This window comes from Emiliania huxleyi (genome assembly GCF_000372725.1).
Source record: "Emiliania huxleyi CCMP1516 unplaced genomic scaffold EMIHUscaffold_58, whole genome shotgun sequence".
Classification (NCBI taxonomy): Eukaryota; Haptophyta; order Isochrysidales; family Noelaerhabdaceae; genus Emiliania; species Emiliania huxleyi.
In genome coordinates, this window is record NW_005197648.1 from 229,674 (window position 1) to 243,739 (window position 14,066).

General features: G+C 67.4%; 3 protein-coding genes across 3 annotated transcripts in view; 1 reads left to right on the top strand and 2 right to left on the bottom strand.

Moving 5' to 3' along the window:
• Positions 1-2: 2 nt before the first annotated feature.
• Positions 3-2,515, bottom strand: EMIHUDRAFT_67081 (hypothetical protein; the record flags this gene model as incomplete). The annotated part of the gene is made up of 5 exons (XM_005764756.1): positions 3-224; positions 431-1,177; positions 1,256-1,759; positions 1,858-1,999; positions 2,292-2,515. Coding segments are annotated over 5 exons (1,839 nt in total), but the record flags the coding sequence as incomplete, so codon positions are not given.
• A 2,356-nt stretch (positions 2,516-4,871) lies between these two features.
• Positions 4,872-6,551, bottom strand: EMIHUDRAFT_67113 (hypothetical protein; the record flags this gene model as incomplete). The annotated part of the gene is made up of 3 exons (XM_005764757.1): positions 4,872-5,343; positions 5,479-5,828; positions 5,964-6,551. 3 exons carry the CDS (start codon positions 6,549-6,551, stop codon positions 4,872-4,874), a joined length of 1,410 nt encoding a protein of 469 aa, XP_005764814.1.
• Positions 6,552-12,532: 5,981 nt separating this feature from the next.
• The window catches only part of EMIHUDRAFT_104255 (hypothetical protein), a gene marked incomplete at both ends in the record, with an annotated part of 4,866 nt that continues 3,332 nt past the window's right edge, over positions 12,533-14,066 (top strand). Inside the window, 3 exons of the mRNA XM_005764758.1 lie at positions 12,533-12,708; positions 13,248-13,637; positions 13,795-14,038. Coding sequence (XP_005764815.1) covers positions 12,533-12,708; positions 13,248-13,637; positions 13,795-14,038 — 810 coding nt within the window. The remainder of the gene's footprint in view (positions 12,709-13,247; positions 13,638-13,794; positions 14,039-14,066) is intronic.

Sequence of the window (14,066 nt, forward strand, 5' to 3'; positions counted from 1 at the left end):
TCGGACGCCGCGCGCGCCGCGTCGGTCGCGCCCTCCACCGCGATGCCCACGTCGGCCTTCTTGAGGGCGGGCGCGTCGTTGACGCCGTCGCCAGTCATACCCACCGAGTGGCCGCGCTGGCGCAGCGCCTCGACGATGAGGAACTTGTGCTCGGGGAAGACCTGCGCGAACCCGTCGCTCTTTTCGATCATCGCGCCGTAGTCGCGGCCGAGCGTGCGTGGCACCTGCGGGAAGAGTCGCGGGCAGGTCAGTCACGGCACACGTTGTGCATGTTGGGCGCACCGCCACAGCCTCGCAAACCACAGCCTCGCAAACACTGCACCCCTCTCCTCCCTCCCCTCTCTCCCCTCGGTGCGCCGAGGACCGTGTCTGGTGTTTGCGAGGCGACTCGGAGGTGTGTGTCTGGGAGGCGTGCAGGGGTAAGCGGCACCTCCTCGCCCGGCAAGATGGTCGGCAGGCTGTCCGACGCGCCAATCTCGTCGCCCATGCCGAGGGAGCGCGCCGTCTCGCGCGCGATGGCACCGTGGTCGCCAGTAATCATTTTGACGACGACGCCCTGCTGCATCGCGCGCTCGATCGTCCGCTTCGTGTCTGGCCTCGGCGGGTCGAGGAAGGTGAGCATCCCGACCATCTCCATCCCGCCACCCTCGGGCCTCCTCGCGACGGCGAGCGCGCGGATGCCGCGCTGCGCCAGCTCCTCCACCTTCGCGGCGAAGACGGCGCCGATGGAGGAGCGGTTGGCTTCGTCGCACAGCCGGAGGACCACGTCGGGCGCCCCCTTGACGACGTCGAAGACGCCACCGTCCGGGCCGCGCAGCGTCGCCTCGGTGCGGCGCAGCTTCGGGTCGAACGGGGTGAAGTCGAGCTGCTCGTGCCTGTCGAGGCTCGCGCGGTCGAGGCACTCTGCTCTGAGGACGAGCGTGTCGAGCGCGTCCTTGGGAGGCTCCTTCCAGCGGGTGGCGAGGGCGGCGAGGGCGAGGATGGCCGCGTCGTCTGCGCCCTTTGCGTACGAGAGCACCTCCTGCAGCACCATCTTGTTGAGGGTGAGTGTTCCCGTCTTGTCGGAGCAGAGGACGGTCATTCCGGCGAGCTGCTCGATCGACGCGAGCCGCGCGACGATCGCCTTCTTCGCGGCGAGGAGGCGCGAGCCGAGTGCCATCGTCGCCGTGCAGACCACCTGCATCGCGATCGGGATGGAGGTGTGAAGAGGAAGGTGTGAAGAGGAAGGTGTGAAGAGGAGGTGTGAAGAGACCACCTGCATCGCGATGGGGATGGAGGCGACGAGCAGCACGGCGCCGAACGAGACGGCGGGCCAGACCCCGTAGCCCTCTCCGTCGAAGGTGAGGGAGAGGTAGGTGACGGCGGCGGTGACGAGGAGGGAGGAGAAGAGGAGGAGCGCGCGCGTGATGCGCAGGATCACCTTTTGGAAGTTGCCCACGTCGTGCGTCGACCCGATCAGCGCCGCCGTCTTGCCGAAGAATGTGTTTACGCCCGTGTGCGCCACCAGCCCCTCCGTCTCGCCAGACACGATCGTCGAGCCCATCTTGACCAGGCTTCCCTCGCCGAGGGAGACAGGGAGCGACTCGCCAGTCAGCGCCGCCTGGTCGACCTGGACCTGCATCCCGCGACCCAAGAGGATGTCGGCGGGCACGTTTGCGCCGGCGGCGAGGGCGACACGGTCTCCCGGGACGAGTTGGGAGGCGTCTGCCTTGCGCCACGCGCCTGCCCGCTTGACCTGCGCCTCGGGCTTGAGAGACGCCTGGCGGCGGGGCGAGGGAGGGCGCGGGTTGGAGAGCACAGGGGCGGCGCGGGGAGAGGAGGAGGGGGGGTGGGGGAGAGGGCAGCTCTTGTGCGCACCTTGAGGGCGGCGACGGCGTCGCCGGCGCGCATGTCCTCGAAGAAGCCGACGAAGCCGTTGAGGAGGAGCAGCGCGGTGAGGGTGCTCATGTCGGGCCACTCCTGCGCGGCGCGCAGAGTATGCGCGGTGTCTCTGGGCTCTCTGGCGCAGGCGTCGGAGGAGAGACGGCGTCGCTCTCTCTGTGGGCGATCGCAGGGAGGGAGACTGGCGATGTGGAGGGGAGGGTCGCGGCGGAGCCGAGAGTATTGAGGTGCCGGGCGCGTGCGCACGGCGGGGTGGGAGGTGCGGCGGGCGGCGGGCGGCGGGCGGCGGCGGCGGCGGCGGGCGGCGGGCCGGCGGCGGTGGCGGCGGCGGCGGCGGCGGCGCCTGCAGCAGGCCCTCGATGATGATGGCGATAATGATGGTGCCGGGCATGATGCCGGTGAAGTGAGACAGGAATATACGCCACTTGGGCGTGCGCAGGTCCGGCAGCTCGTTCCGCCCATGCTGCAGCAGCCTGCGCGCCGCCTCCTCCTCAGAGAGCCCGTCTTCGCCCGTCTGGAGGTCGAGCCGGTGCTTCAGAGCCGAGTCCTCCGAGGCGGTCTGGAGGTCCTCTGGCTCGTCAGCCTCGTCAGCGGGAGCCTGGTTGTCCCGGTCGAGCAGCGGTGGCTTGCACATTCCGACGGCGACGATCTCGCACAGCGGCGCAAAAACGCAGCACCCCCTGGGCACAGAATCTACACCCGGCGCTGTTCACAGCCTTGTTATGAGAAGAAAATACCTGCGTGTGTGAGTGTGAAAGAAAATACGTCCTATGGCGCTATGCGCTGTCTGTGAGAGGTTGAGGCGCGAGCCCTGGAGGCCTGCACCCCACTCACAGTTATTTGTATGGTGTTAGTTGGGGCATTGCAGCCCATAACATGTTATGGGCTGCTATGAGAGAGCCGTCTCGGATCCACGGTGTTATGGCCCGAGAGGCCACACCGAACTGCTGGCCGCTGGAATTTTCGCTTCGCGCGCTGCCGCGCGCGCGCGCGAGGTTCGGCATCGATCGCCAAATATTTTCTCTTTCAAGTTAAATTCAATCACATCAACCTGCCTCCTGAGGCTGAGCGATGGCTTCAGATTGCTCAATCAAGACTTCCCCTTCCCCCCCCTTCACGCAATTTGCTTCCCGTTTCTAACTCGTACTCTAGCACACATAGTTGAAGCCGGGAATCCTCTTGAAGTCGGAGACGCGCAGGTCAAGTGACGAGGGCTTCTGGCTCTTGAACATCCTCATCCGGTAGGCCATGGTTGGCTGGTAGTAGCTACGCGGCGCGGGGCGGGCGCTCCGAAAGAAGAATTTTACCGTTCCGGGATACGCGCGGCGGGGCTCCAAAAGAAAAATCCGTGGGACACATAACAGCTGTTATGAGGTTGTTATGCTGGCTGTCATAACAACCAGTGGGAGGTGTTATGAGTGTTATGAGGTGTTATGAGGTGTTATGGGGTGTTATGAGCAGCCAGCCATAACAGCCATAACACCTCTTATGGCCGCTCCCACAACCTTGTCTGGGGTCAATTGAGGCCCTGGGGATGGGGTGAGACTACCCGCGGGCCTAGAAGGCCCTCGCGCAGGGGGGTGGGACATTGAGACCGGTCATTCACACACATAAACGCACCGCCCCGGGCCCGAAATCGCACAGAGACAGTCACGCAACACGGGGTCCCAGGGAAGGCGGGCACGCGAGCAAAACCCCTATCATCCCGCGCGCAAGACGCCGACGCTCGGAGGCCGCACCGGTCAGGCGCGGCGCAGCCGGAGAGGCGGAGAGAGAGGGAGGCGCTCAATATAAACGCACAACCCCCCGGGCCCGAAATCGCACAGAGACAGTCACATTTCGAGCCTTTTTTGTCGTTCTGCTGAATTGGAACGCGCGAAAGCGCCGGCTTTCGAACCTCGGCGCCCGCCCTCTTTCTGGCCGCGTCCCTCCCCTGTCCTCTCGACTGCACTCATCTTTTACATACATAATTTATATTGCGTACCTACGCTATCTCACCTCCGGTCCTCGCTCGTCGCGCAGTATAGGCTCCTCCACGCCGCGACGCTCGCGGCGCCGACCACGAGCTCTAGCGTCAGCAGCCTGACGTCGACCGCCTGGCGCGCGAGCACCGCGCCCGCGAGCGCGAGGAGGACGCGTGTCGACGCAAAGTCCACCGACGCGCGCGCGACGCAGGCGAGGGCGTTGGCGTAGCCGAGCGACGGCAGCACGGCGGTGGGGTCCCAAGCGTTGGTCACCGCGGCGCCGACGATCCACGCGCTCGCAACCGCCGACCCCTCCGCCACCCAGCCCTCCCCCCCTCCCGCGGCGAGGACGTCGACGCACACGAACGCAGAGCTGTACGACGCAACCACGTCGCCGACGACGAGCTGAAAGTCGTCGATCCGCGGCGGCCACGTCCGCGGCGGCCGCCTCCACCACGGCGTCTCTTCCTCCTCCACCTCCGCCGCCTCCACCTCCGCCTCCGCCGCCTCGAGGCCGCTTCCAAACGCGAGCGCGTCGAGGGCGGACACGACGAAGAAGTCGCTGTGGCGGCCGCCGCGCGAGCCGCCCGCCTCGGCCACCGAATGCAGCAGCGTGTAGAGGCCCAGCAAAACGAAGTGGCCCCCGAACTCGAGCAGCTCGAGCGGCCCGACCAGCTCGGCGACCACGCGCGGCAGCAGCGGCGCCATGGTCGCCGTCTGGCCCACCAGCACCGCGAGCAGGGTGCGGAACGTGGTCACGTCGCGGAAGAAGACGAGCGCCTGCTCGAGATGCGCCGAGATGCGCCGAGATGCGCCGAGATGCGCCGAGATTGTCCGAGAAGGCCGCCTCCTCGCGCGGCAGCCCCTCCATCACCGCGAAGTTGCCGGCGAGCAGCTGGTTGACCAGCGTGTACGGCTCGTCGGCCTCGGGTGGCGAGCGGCGGATCATGCCGGTGTCGGCGGCCGCCGCGTTGGCGGCGGCCGCGTCAGCAGCGGCCGCCGGGGCCGCGGCGTCTGCGCGCGCCGTCATCGCCGCCGCCGACATCCATGCCGTGCCCAGGTTGGGGAGGTAGGGCGCGAGCCAGGCGAGCTCGGCGCGGGAGAGGCGGTCCTGACGCGGCGATCCGCCGAGCTGAGAGGATATCGACGGGACGAGATCGGCCGAGGTCGGCCGAGAGGCTGGCGCGGGCGAGGGGTCTCCTGCCGCAGTGCCGCGTCGATGCCGCGCGAGTAGCGGGGCAAGTGGCGTAGCATCGCGCAGAAGCCGCCAAAGGAGATTGGGCTCTGCACGGCGGACGCGTCGCCGACAGAGAGGACGCGGTCGAAAGCGGGTTTGAGGGGCGAGTTGGAGCGGTAGGTCGGGAACCAGCCAAAGAGGATGCGGCGCAACGCAACCTCGTCCGCCTCGCCGCAGCGCTGGTAGGCTGGCAGGCGGGACCAGTACTCCTCCATCAGCTCGAGGAGCCCTAAGAGGCTCCACGACACCTCTCGGCATCCGCTCAGCCTCTCCCGGCGGCTCCCGGCGGCTCCCGGCGGCTCCCGGCGGCTCCCGGCGGCTCCCGGCGGCTCTCGGCGGCTCTCGGCGGCTCTCGGCGGCTCTCGGCTAGCCCGTGCGCCTGGCATCTGCTCGGACGGCCTCAGGTAGGTGAAGAGGTAGGTGGAGCGCTCCTCCTCGCCGCCCGAAGAAGGGAAGGACTGCCAAAAGAGCTGCGCCCTCGCACACCGCCGCGGCCCGCAATACTGCGCGTCGTCCTCGGTGACGAAGAAATCGCCTCTGCCGCGCCACTGCCGCGCCCACGCGCCGCGAGCGCAGCTCCCCACCTGCACGCACACGCCGTCGGGCCGCTGGCCTCGCCTCGCCTGCAGCGCGAGCGGGCTCCGGTGGCCCATCGCGTCGACGACGAGCCGGCTGTGCAGCGTCCTGCCTTGGCCCGCCCCGCCTTGGCCGAGGGCGAGCGCGGCGCCGTCCGGGTGGATGCGCACCTAGAGGACGAAAGACGCAATGTGGCACCGCGCTCGTATTGAATAGCGGGCTACACCCGTGGGTGCGGCTTTGAACACACAGCGGTGGTGCGCAGGTGGTGCGCGTCTCCTCGAGGCAGGGAGGACTACACGCACCTCGCGCACCGGCGAATTCTCGAGCACGAGCCCGCCGGCCGCCTTGAAGCGAGCAGACACGGCCTCGAGGAGGGCCGTCGGCGAGACGGCGACATCGAGAACGCCTCGCAGCTGCAGCTCTGACGCCGGCGTCGCGCCAAACTTGCATCTCATCGGGCCAAAGCGCAGCGGAGCCACGCGATGCAGCTCCTCCTCGGTGAGCAAGCCAGCGGATACCAACCGGCGAAGCTCCTCCTGCGAGGTGTTCCAGTCCTGAGCCCGCCCTCGCAGCGGCCCGGCCTCGACCACCGCGACTCGGTGCCCTCGCAGCTGCAGCGCACAGCCGACGAGAATGCCGAGCGTGCCGCCGCAAACGGCGACGTCGACATCCACGTCGCACGCCGACGGACGCAACGCCGGCCGCGAGAGAACGAACTCGGGTGGCTCTGCGGTGGGCCACTCGCCGCGGAAGAGCGACTGCAGCGACTGCTCCTGAGCGACGAGGCTCTGCAGCAGCGACGAGCCACCCGCGCCGCCAGCCTCGGCGAGCGCGGAGGAGGAGGGCAGGGTGGCAAACGCGCGAGTCGTGAGCGGGCCTGGCTGGCGCATGCGTCACGAGTCGCTGTGAGCGTCGGATCGCTCGTGTGCGGCTTGTTCGGGGAGCTGGGAGGTGGGGTTTGTCGTGCCGAGTCAACCCGAGAGGCGAGACGTCAGTCAAGTCTGTGGGACGGCCGAGCCTCGTTCAGGGGCGCGTGCGTGCGTCCCCCTCTCGACTCCGTTTGTTCACAGCCGGCGCGCGCGCCGGCGACGGATATGCGCGACTCGCCGCCGCGGCTCCGGGCCTCCAACGGCACGACCTACGCACCTACGCCCACAACCACCGAGAGGCGCGCTGTCACATCACTCGCACAGCCTGCAGCGCGGCGCTGCGCCAGAGCTCGAGAGGGCCCGAGAAGGGTCCCAGATCTCCAGTAGCACACAATACACACGTAGCCACGCATACCCAACCACATCCCCTGCCACCCCAGAGCAGATCCCGCCCGGTCTCGCGGTGGTCATCGGTGGTCATCACTCACGTCCTTCAGCCGCAGCGGCAGCGGCTCTTTCTCGCCCATCAGCAGCTTCCACATGTTGGGCACCCAATGCGCCGGCCCCTCGCTCGAGGCGGCCCCGCGCGTGCCGTCCCGCGCCTGGAAAGCGAGCACGTACAGGAGGGCGTCCATCAGCCGCTCCCGAATCTCGGGATGCGCGCGCCACGCGTCCTCGAAGCCGTCCATAAACCGGAGGAGGACGCCGCGCGGCACGACAAAGTGCGTGTCGGGGGCCGAGGCGATGCCGTGCTCGGTCCACGGCGTGAGCCGCACATCGACGGGGCTCGACTGCATGGCGCCGATGCTGGCGCCGCCCAGCCCGCGGCGCGAGCACTCCATCCGTTCAAGTCTGTGGCTGACGATCATCACGGGCACCATGACGGGCAGCGCCGGCGTCGCGCGACTGGAGGGGCGACCGGCGGTGGCCGACAGTAGCGCGCTGACAACGCCGCACGCGTCCGCGCGCCCCTTCGGCTCGACGAGGCGCACGGCATCGCGGGCGGCCTCCCAATCGACAAAGATGAGCGCGCCCGGCGGGAGGGACTTGACCTTCTTCCGCTTGCGCGCACCGGGCGGCGCAGAGGAGGAGCCCGCCGCTGCCGCCGAGGCCCGCGGGGCGTCCTTCCCGTTGCGCCGTGGCTCATTTGAGGGGCGTGACCGGTCGCCATCGCCGCGCGGGGCAGCATCGTTGGGGTACGCGCGCTTTGCTTCGTTCCGCTGCGCCTCCTTCTCCCCCTTCTCGGCGGCGGTGGCGCACACGGCCGTCCCGATGCGGTCGCCGCCCCCCGGGGTAGAGCAGTCCGCCGACGAGGACGCCAAGCCGCCGACGTCGCCTCGCCGCCGAGCTTGCTCCCCGCCTCCACTACGGCGCATGTGGTGCTCCTCTGCCTCGATCCGCCGGCGGCACTCTTCCTCGATGGCGCGACGCGCGGGCCCCAGGGAGTAGGCGACGAGGTGGGTAGGCGTGGACACCTCAGCGGGGGTCGGGACGAGCGGCCGCAGCCACCCGACCGGCACCCACTCGCCCGTCCCGTCGGGGTGGGCGAGAGACTCCACAGCGAGCGCGGCGAGCGAGCGGGATGCATACGTGTAGAGGGCGCCGGCGCCGATGAAGTGGCGGCACGCGAGGTCGGCGAGTTTGGATCGGTCGAGTTTCGGCGGCGGTGTCCCTTGCGGGCACACGACGCGGATGTACACATGCCATTTGTCCCAGATCACACCGCGCGCGGCATTGCGCGCCCGCTGAACGGCGTTGGCGGCGGATTCAAAGCTGGGGTAGCTGCGTCCCTGCAGCCCGATATTAGCGGGCGCGGCGACGACGTCGGTCGGCCCCACCCTGAAGTGATCCCACATCCTGGCATCCAGGCGCACGGTGTCTGGATGTAAACTGGGTTTCTCGAAGAGGTGAAGCATCGATCCAGCAGGGAGCAACATTAGACCACTGGACGTCGCACCCTTCTCGCGTGCTGGACGGCGCAGCTGGGACGGCGTCTGCTCGCAGAAAAAGAGAATTCTTCGCTTCCCTCGCACAACACTGGGCACGGGACTGGCGCGCACTGGCACTAACACAGGAAAAGGAAGAAATGTTACCAAACTGGTACGGGACCCCTCGATCGTCTCGCCCTCTCGACTCCCTCACTGGCGTGTTCATTGGGGGGGGTCATAACAAACACGGTACAAATAAAATATTCTTAGCTTCAAGCCCCCCTCCGAGACTAGGGACAGAACCACACCAGTATCAGACCAGCGGGACTGCGCCTCGCCCCCACTTGCCCTGACTACACAGGATAGCATGCCCCGATAACGGCGACACATAGTGGGGGACACTGCGCAAGGAGGGGGTGCGAAGGCTCATTGGGGTACTAGGTGGGACCATGAGGGGGGGTGGGCGGGGTCCTGTGGGGGTGAAATGTTGCGCGGCGAATTCGAACCTACCCCCTCGCCGCGCCGATCCTCACGCGGAGGGTAAAACCCTGTGGGACAAAACCCCCCCGCGGTCGGCAGTCTTCAGAGTGGACCCCCCCCTCCCCAGCCTCCCCTGTGCATCTCGCACCCCCCCCCGCTCCCCATCCCCCCCCCACCCCCCCCCCCCCTCAGCGCGACCCCCGCCCCCCCCCCCCCCCCCCCCCCCCCCCCCCCCCCCACCACCCCCCCCCCCCCCCCCCCCCCCCCCCCGTCCCCCCCCCCCACCGAATTCCCCCTGCCCCCCCCCACCCCCCCCCCCTCCCCCCCCCCCCCGACCCCCCCCCCCCCCCCCCACCCCCCCACCCCGATCCCCTCGCCCCCCCGAGGCACCCCCCCCCCACCCCCCCCCCCTTCCCCCCCCCCCCCTCCCTCCCCCCTGACTCCGCCGCAGCCGCCAAGTTACCGCTACTTCATGGGAGTTAACGATCAATATACAGGATCTTGAGCCGACCATCAAGTAGACGTCCTGGGAGCAAGCAGCCACACAAGTCAGCTTTGGGAGCTCTCGGCGACGCCCAATGCGTGCGCCGGTAGGGGGGAGTGTGTGCGCGCGTGTGTGAGATGAGGATTGTGGCAGGCTGGCTGCTGCTGATGTGGGCAAGTGTGCTCTGTGTGCGGCGCTGCGCTGGCGTGCGACGCGCGCGTGCTGTGTACGTGTGCGTGCTGCGGTCGCGCGCGCGTCTGTGTGTGCTGCGCGCGCGCCGCCGGTGTGTGCTGTGCGCTGTGCTCTGTTGTGCGCCCTGTTTGTGCAGCTGGGAGGCGCAGGCTTGGCTGGCAGGGCTGCGCGGTGGGCTGCGGCGTGCTGCGGGTGGTCGCGCGCCTGCCTGATGGTGTGCGGCGGCCGCTCAGCCCGCCCGACCGGGTCGTCGGCGGCCCAGGGCGCGAGCATGCGGTCGGCGCTGCATGTGAGGCTGCTGCGCGGCTGGCGCGTATGTTTCCGTGCGGCGAGGGACGCGCGTATGTGTTCACGCTGCGGGCGCGGGCGGGCGCGGGGGGCGGCGCGGTCTCACCGCGGTCCGACGTCGGTTGGTCTTCGGCGTGGCGAGGGCGGGTGCGCAAAAGCCGAAAAGGCCTTGCCATCGCGTTGCCGCGAAGGAAAAAGAATCTCGCTAAAGAAACAAACACGCTAACGGATGGAGGTGCTCGCCGCCGAAGCAGTGTCGTCCCCCCTCTCCATCTCACTGGGAGAGAGAGACGTCGGCGGGAGAGAGAGAGAGAATTTCTTAGCAATACCAAACAACTCTAACACTCATACATCATTTGGGGCCTGGAGCCCTGTTCACGCGCGCGCGCGCGACGTGCAGACAGGGTTGCCAGGTGAGAGCGAATGGCGCGGTTCACGCCCCTCGCACAATAATAGCGGTGTGACCGATCGAGCTATAAGAGGAACTTGTTCAGCGGGGTCCGGGATAGTCAGATGCACTACCTCACTGGGCCTGAGCCCTGGCCTCGACACCTCGACACCAAACCTCGACACCGACTCGACACCTCGACAACCCATGCCAACTCGACAAACTCGACACCCCTCGACACCCCTCGACACCCCTCGACACCATCTAGGCTGAAACCATGCTCGTCCGTGTCAAGGTGCCAAACTCGACACCTCGACACCCCTCGACACCCCTCGACACCCCTCGACACCGCTCGACACCGCTCGACACCGCTCGACACCGCTCGACACCTCTGATGATCCTAACACAGCAGAGACGTAGACCCATTGGAGTCACAGAGTTAGAAATCAGGGTTGCAGCAGCAATCAAACTTGGCTGGCAGTACTTTCATCCCTGAGTTGCAGCCTCTCAAGTTCTAGCTCAAGTTGCAGCTCAGTTGCACCCCTGTTGATGCAGCAAACATGGCAGTACTCAGGTAGCCCTAAGGTGCTGCACAGCACCTTGTACAGTGGCAATGAATCCTCACACCAGTGAGCTTGTGCCATGAGTGCAGACCTGTGGTCCATTGCGCTTTGTGCACTGGCGACGATGCAACGGCGACGCTGCAGCGGCGGCGACGCTGCTGCGATGGGGTACTGTAGCCCTTAGCTGCTGGACAGCACCTTGTGCAGTGGCAATGTCCACTGACTCATGGCACCAGCCTTGTGCCATGAGCGCTGTGGTCAGTTGCGCTTTGTGCGCCGGTGACGCTGCAGCAGCGACGCTGCTGCAGCAGCGACGCTGCTGCGGTGCTGCGCCTGCACAGCACCTTGGTGCACAGTGGCAATGACTCCCGGCACTTGATGTCCGCGCAAATGTCCACAGAGAGTATACTGGTTGTGCTCAGGTTGTGCTACATCAACAGGGTGCAACTGAGGCTGCAACTAAGGGATGAAACAGCTTTGCAACTGCTGCCCAACTTTTGTTGTATGTTGATGGGCTGCAACTGCATCCCCACCTTGGACACCTCGATACCTCAGACGCCTCTTGACAACACTCGACACCCGCTCGACACCCGCTCGACACCCTCGACACCCTCGACACCCTCGACACCCTCGACACCCCTCGACACCCCTCGACACTCCTCGACACGGACAAGCATGGTTTCAGCCTCGACAGGCCTCGACAGGCCTCGACAGGCCTCGACAGGCCTCGACAGGCCTCGACACCTCTATCCCTCGACAGCAGCTCGACACCCTCGACACCGGGCCTCGACACCTCGACACCAGGGCTCAGCACTGGGCCTGAGACCATCGTACGACGCTTCCCATCAACTCCGGGTATGTGTGGGATCGAACCACTCCGGGATGGGCGAGCCCGGCCACCAGCAGTGGGGTGGCTCGGCTCCCGCGCACAAGCACAGGGACGGGCCGGGGGCGAAGAGAATACCAAAAGACGAGGGCGAGACAACACGAGAGAGACCGAGACCAGGCAAGGACAAAAAGCCAGACAACTACATGGAAAACGGAGACACACGAAAGGAGTCATGCATACGTCAACGGTCTGCTACCAGAGGCAACGCGGGAGGCGGCGATATATGGAAAGGAGACGTGATCGATGCCGTGCGGGCGAATCAGGTACTAGATCAGTTAGTTGCCTTGAGGATTGTTGAGACACATTGTCTAGATGGATGCATCATGCACCCAACGTGAAGCACCCAACGTGAATCACGAGTCATGAGAAGCGGGCTAGAGGGCGAGATCGCTCGTGCGCCGTGAGATTGTGCATCTGCATGAGAGTGGCCTGGGTGTGTGGGCTCTACACGCTGCGCAAATTTCGCCGGGTAAACGATCACAGCGTAAAGGCCACAGACACGCATGCGACGGGAGGAGCCTCGACCGCCGCACCTTCTCCGACGATCAGGACCGCCGCCCATTCTCCCGCCTCGTCGCGATGCAGCGGCTTTGTGACATGCACGTGAAGCGGCTCCCCGCTCGCCAAGGGGCAGTCGTGCGCGATGTAGGCGGCGGCACGCCGCTTCTGGCGCGAGGCAGCCGCCGCTGGGCGAGCCGCAGACTCATTCCTCGGGCGGGGCTGGCATTGCGACGCACGTACAAAATTGCAGCACACGTCGTAACCGCCGGCCGAAGGTCCCAGGTACTCGATGATCGAGCCGTTTGGGGAGGCTAGCGCAATGCGCCAGCCGTGGCTCACCCCCAGATCAAGGCCAGGCGGAGGGACGAAGGATGCCTCAATCTCGAGCCGCGGCCAGCCGTCGGCATCCGCTGTGACTGCCGCTTTGGCGGAGAGAATAGGAGGAGTCGGGTGCCCATTTCCGAGGTGCCGCCTCCGAGCATGCTGAACAAAGTATCGCAGATCTGACCGGAGGTGCTCTCGCGCTTCTTTGGCGATCATGAAGCCTTCAGCGCTACCGCCCTTGTCGGGGTGCTGCGAGAGGGCGCGAGAGAGCCACGCATGCCGGAGCGCGAGGCTGTGGGAGGACGCGTCCGCGGTGCAGTCCGTCCACCTGTCGCCAGTCAGACCGAGGAAGGCCGAGAGGAGGAGAAGCATCGCGTTTCGCAAGTGGCGTTTACCCGTAGCGCCCGCGGACAGCGCCACTCCCAGTGACACGCTCGGAAAAGAAAAAAGTCGGGGGCGTCCGGTTGAAGGGTTGGGCTTACGAATTCTTTTCCCGTGCCTAGTGTCGTGGGCAGAAAAATTCTTTTCCAGGTCTGGTTGCCGGTGTTCGTAAAAGTGGGGGGCGCGGGGCGACCCCCGCTGCCGGCTCACGATCCGCAGCCGCCGGCTCCCGATCCACCGCTGCCGGCTCACGAACCACCGCTGCCGCCGGCTCCCGATCCACCGCTGCCGTCGGGCAGCACGCTGTCTGAGCCGCCGCCGCATCCCGGCCCACCGCCACCGCCGCTGCCGCCGCCGCCGAGCCTCGTCGGCACGCTCTCGGCGCTCTCGCTCGCTGCGAGCACCGGCGTCGGCCTGGTCGCACAGAATGGCATCAACACGAACCTTCGGCTACACGCGCTGCCCGATCCGTTCGTCACGGCGTGCGCCTCCTTCACCGTCGGCCTGCTCACCATCTCGGCGCTGGCTGCCGCCGAGGCGGCGGCGATGGGCGGCGGCTCGCGGTCGGCGGCCGCCGCCGCGCTGCGCGGCGCGCCCTGGTACGCCTTCACGGGCGGCCTGCTCGGGCCGTGCTACGTCGTCGGCGCCGTCCTGCTCTCGCGCGAGCTCGGCTTTGCAACCTTCCAACTGTGCGCGACGCTCGGCCAGCTCGTCGCCGCGCTGCTCGTCGACGCGGCCGGCTTCCTCCGGCTTCGCAAGCGGCGGCCGACGCGCTGGCAGCTCCTCCGCCCTCGCCCCGCTCGCCGCCCTCGAGCCCTCTCCAAACCGCCTCCGACCCGCGCGCAGGAAGCTCGCCGCACTCGCGTTGCTCGCCTGCGGCACAGGCCTCACCGCGGGACGCGTCTCCGCCGACGCCGAGTGGTGGGCGCTGCTGCTGCTCTGCCTCGGCGCCGCCGGCGCGGGCACCATCTTCCCGCTGCAGGCGTGCGTCAACGACGTGCTCCGCTCGCACCTCGGCACGCCCTTCCGCGCGACGGCCGTCTCGTTCGCCGTCGGCGCCGTCGCGCTCGCCGCCGTCTCCGCCGTGGCGGTCGGCGCGCGCGGCCAGGGCATCGCCG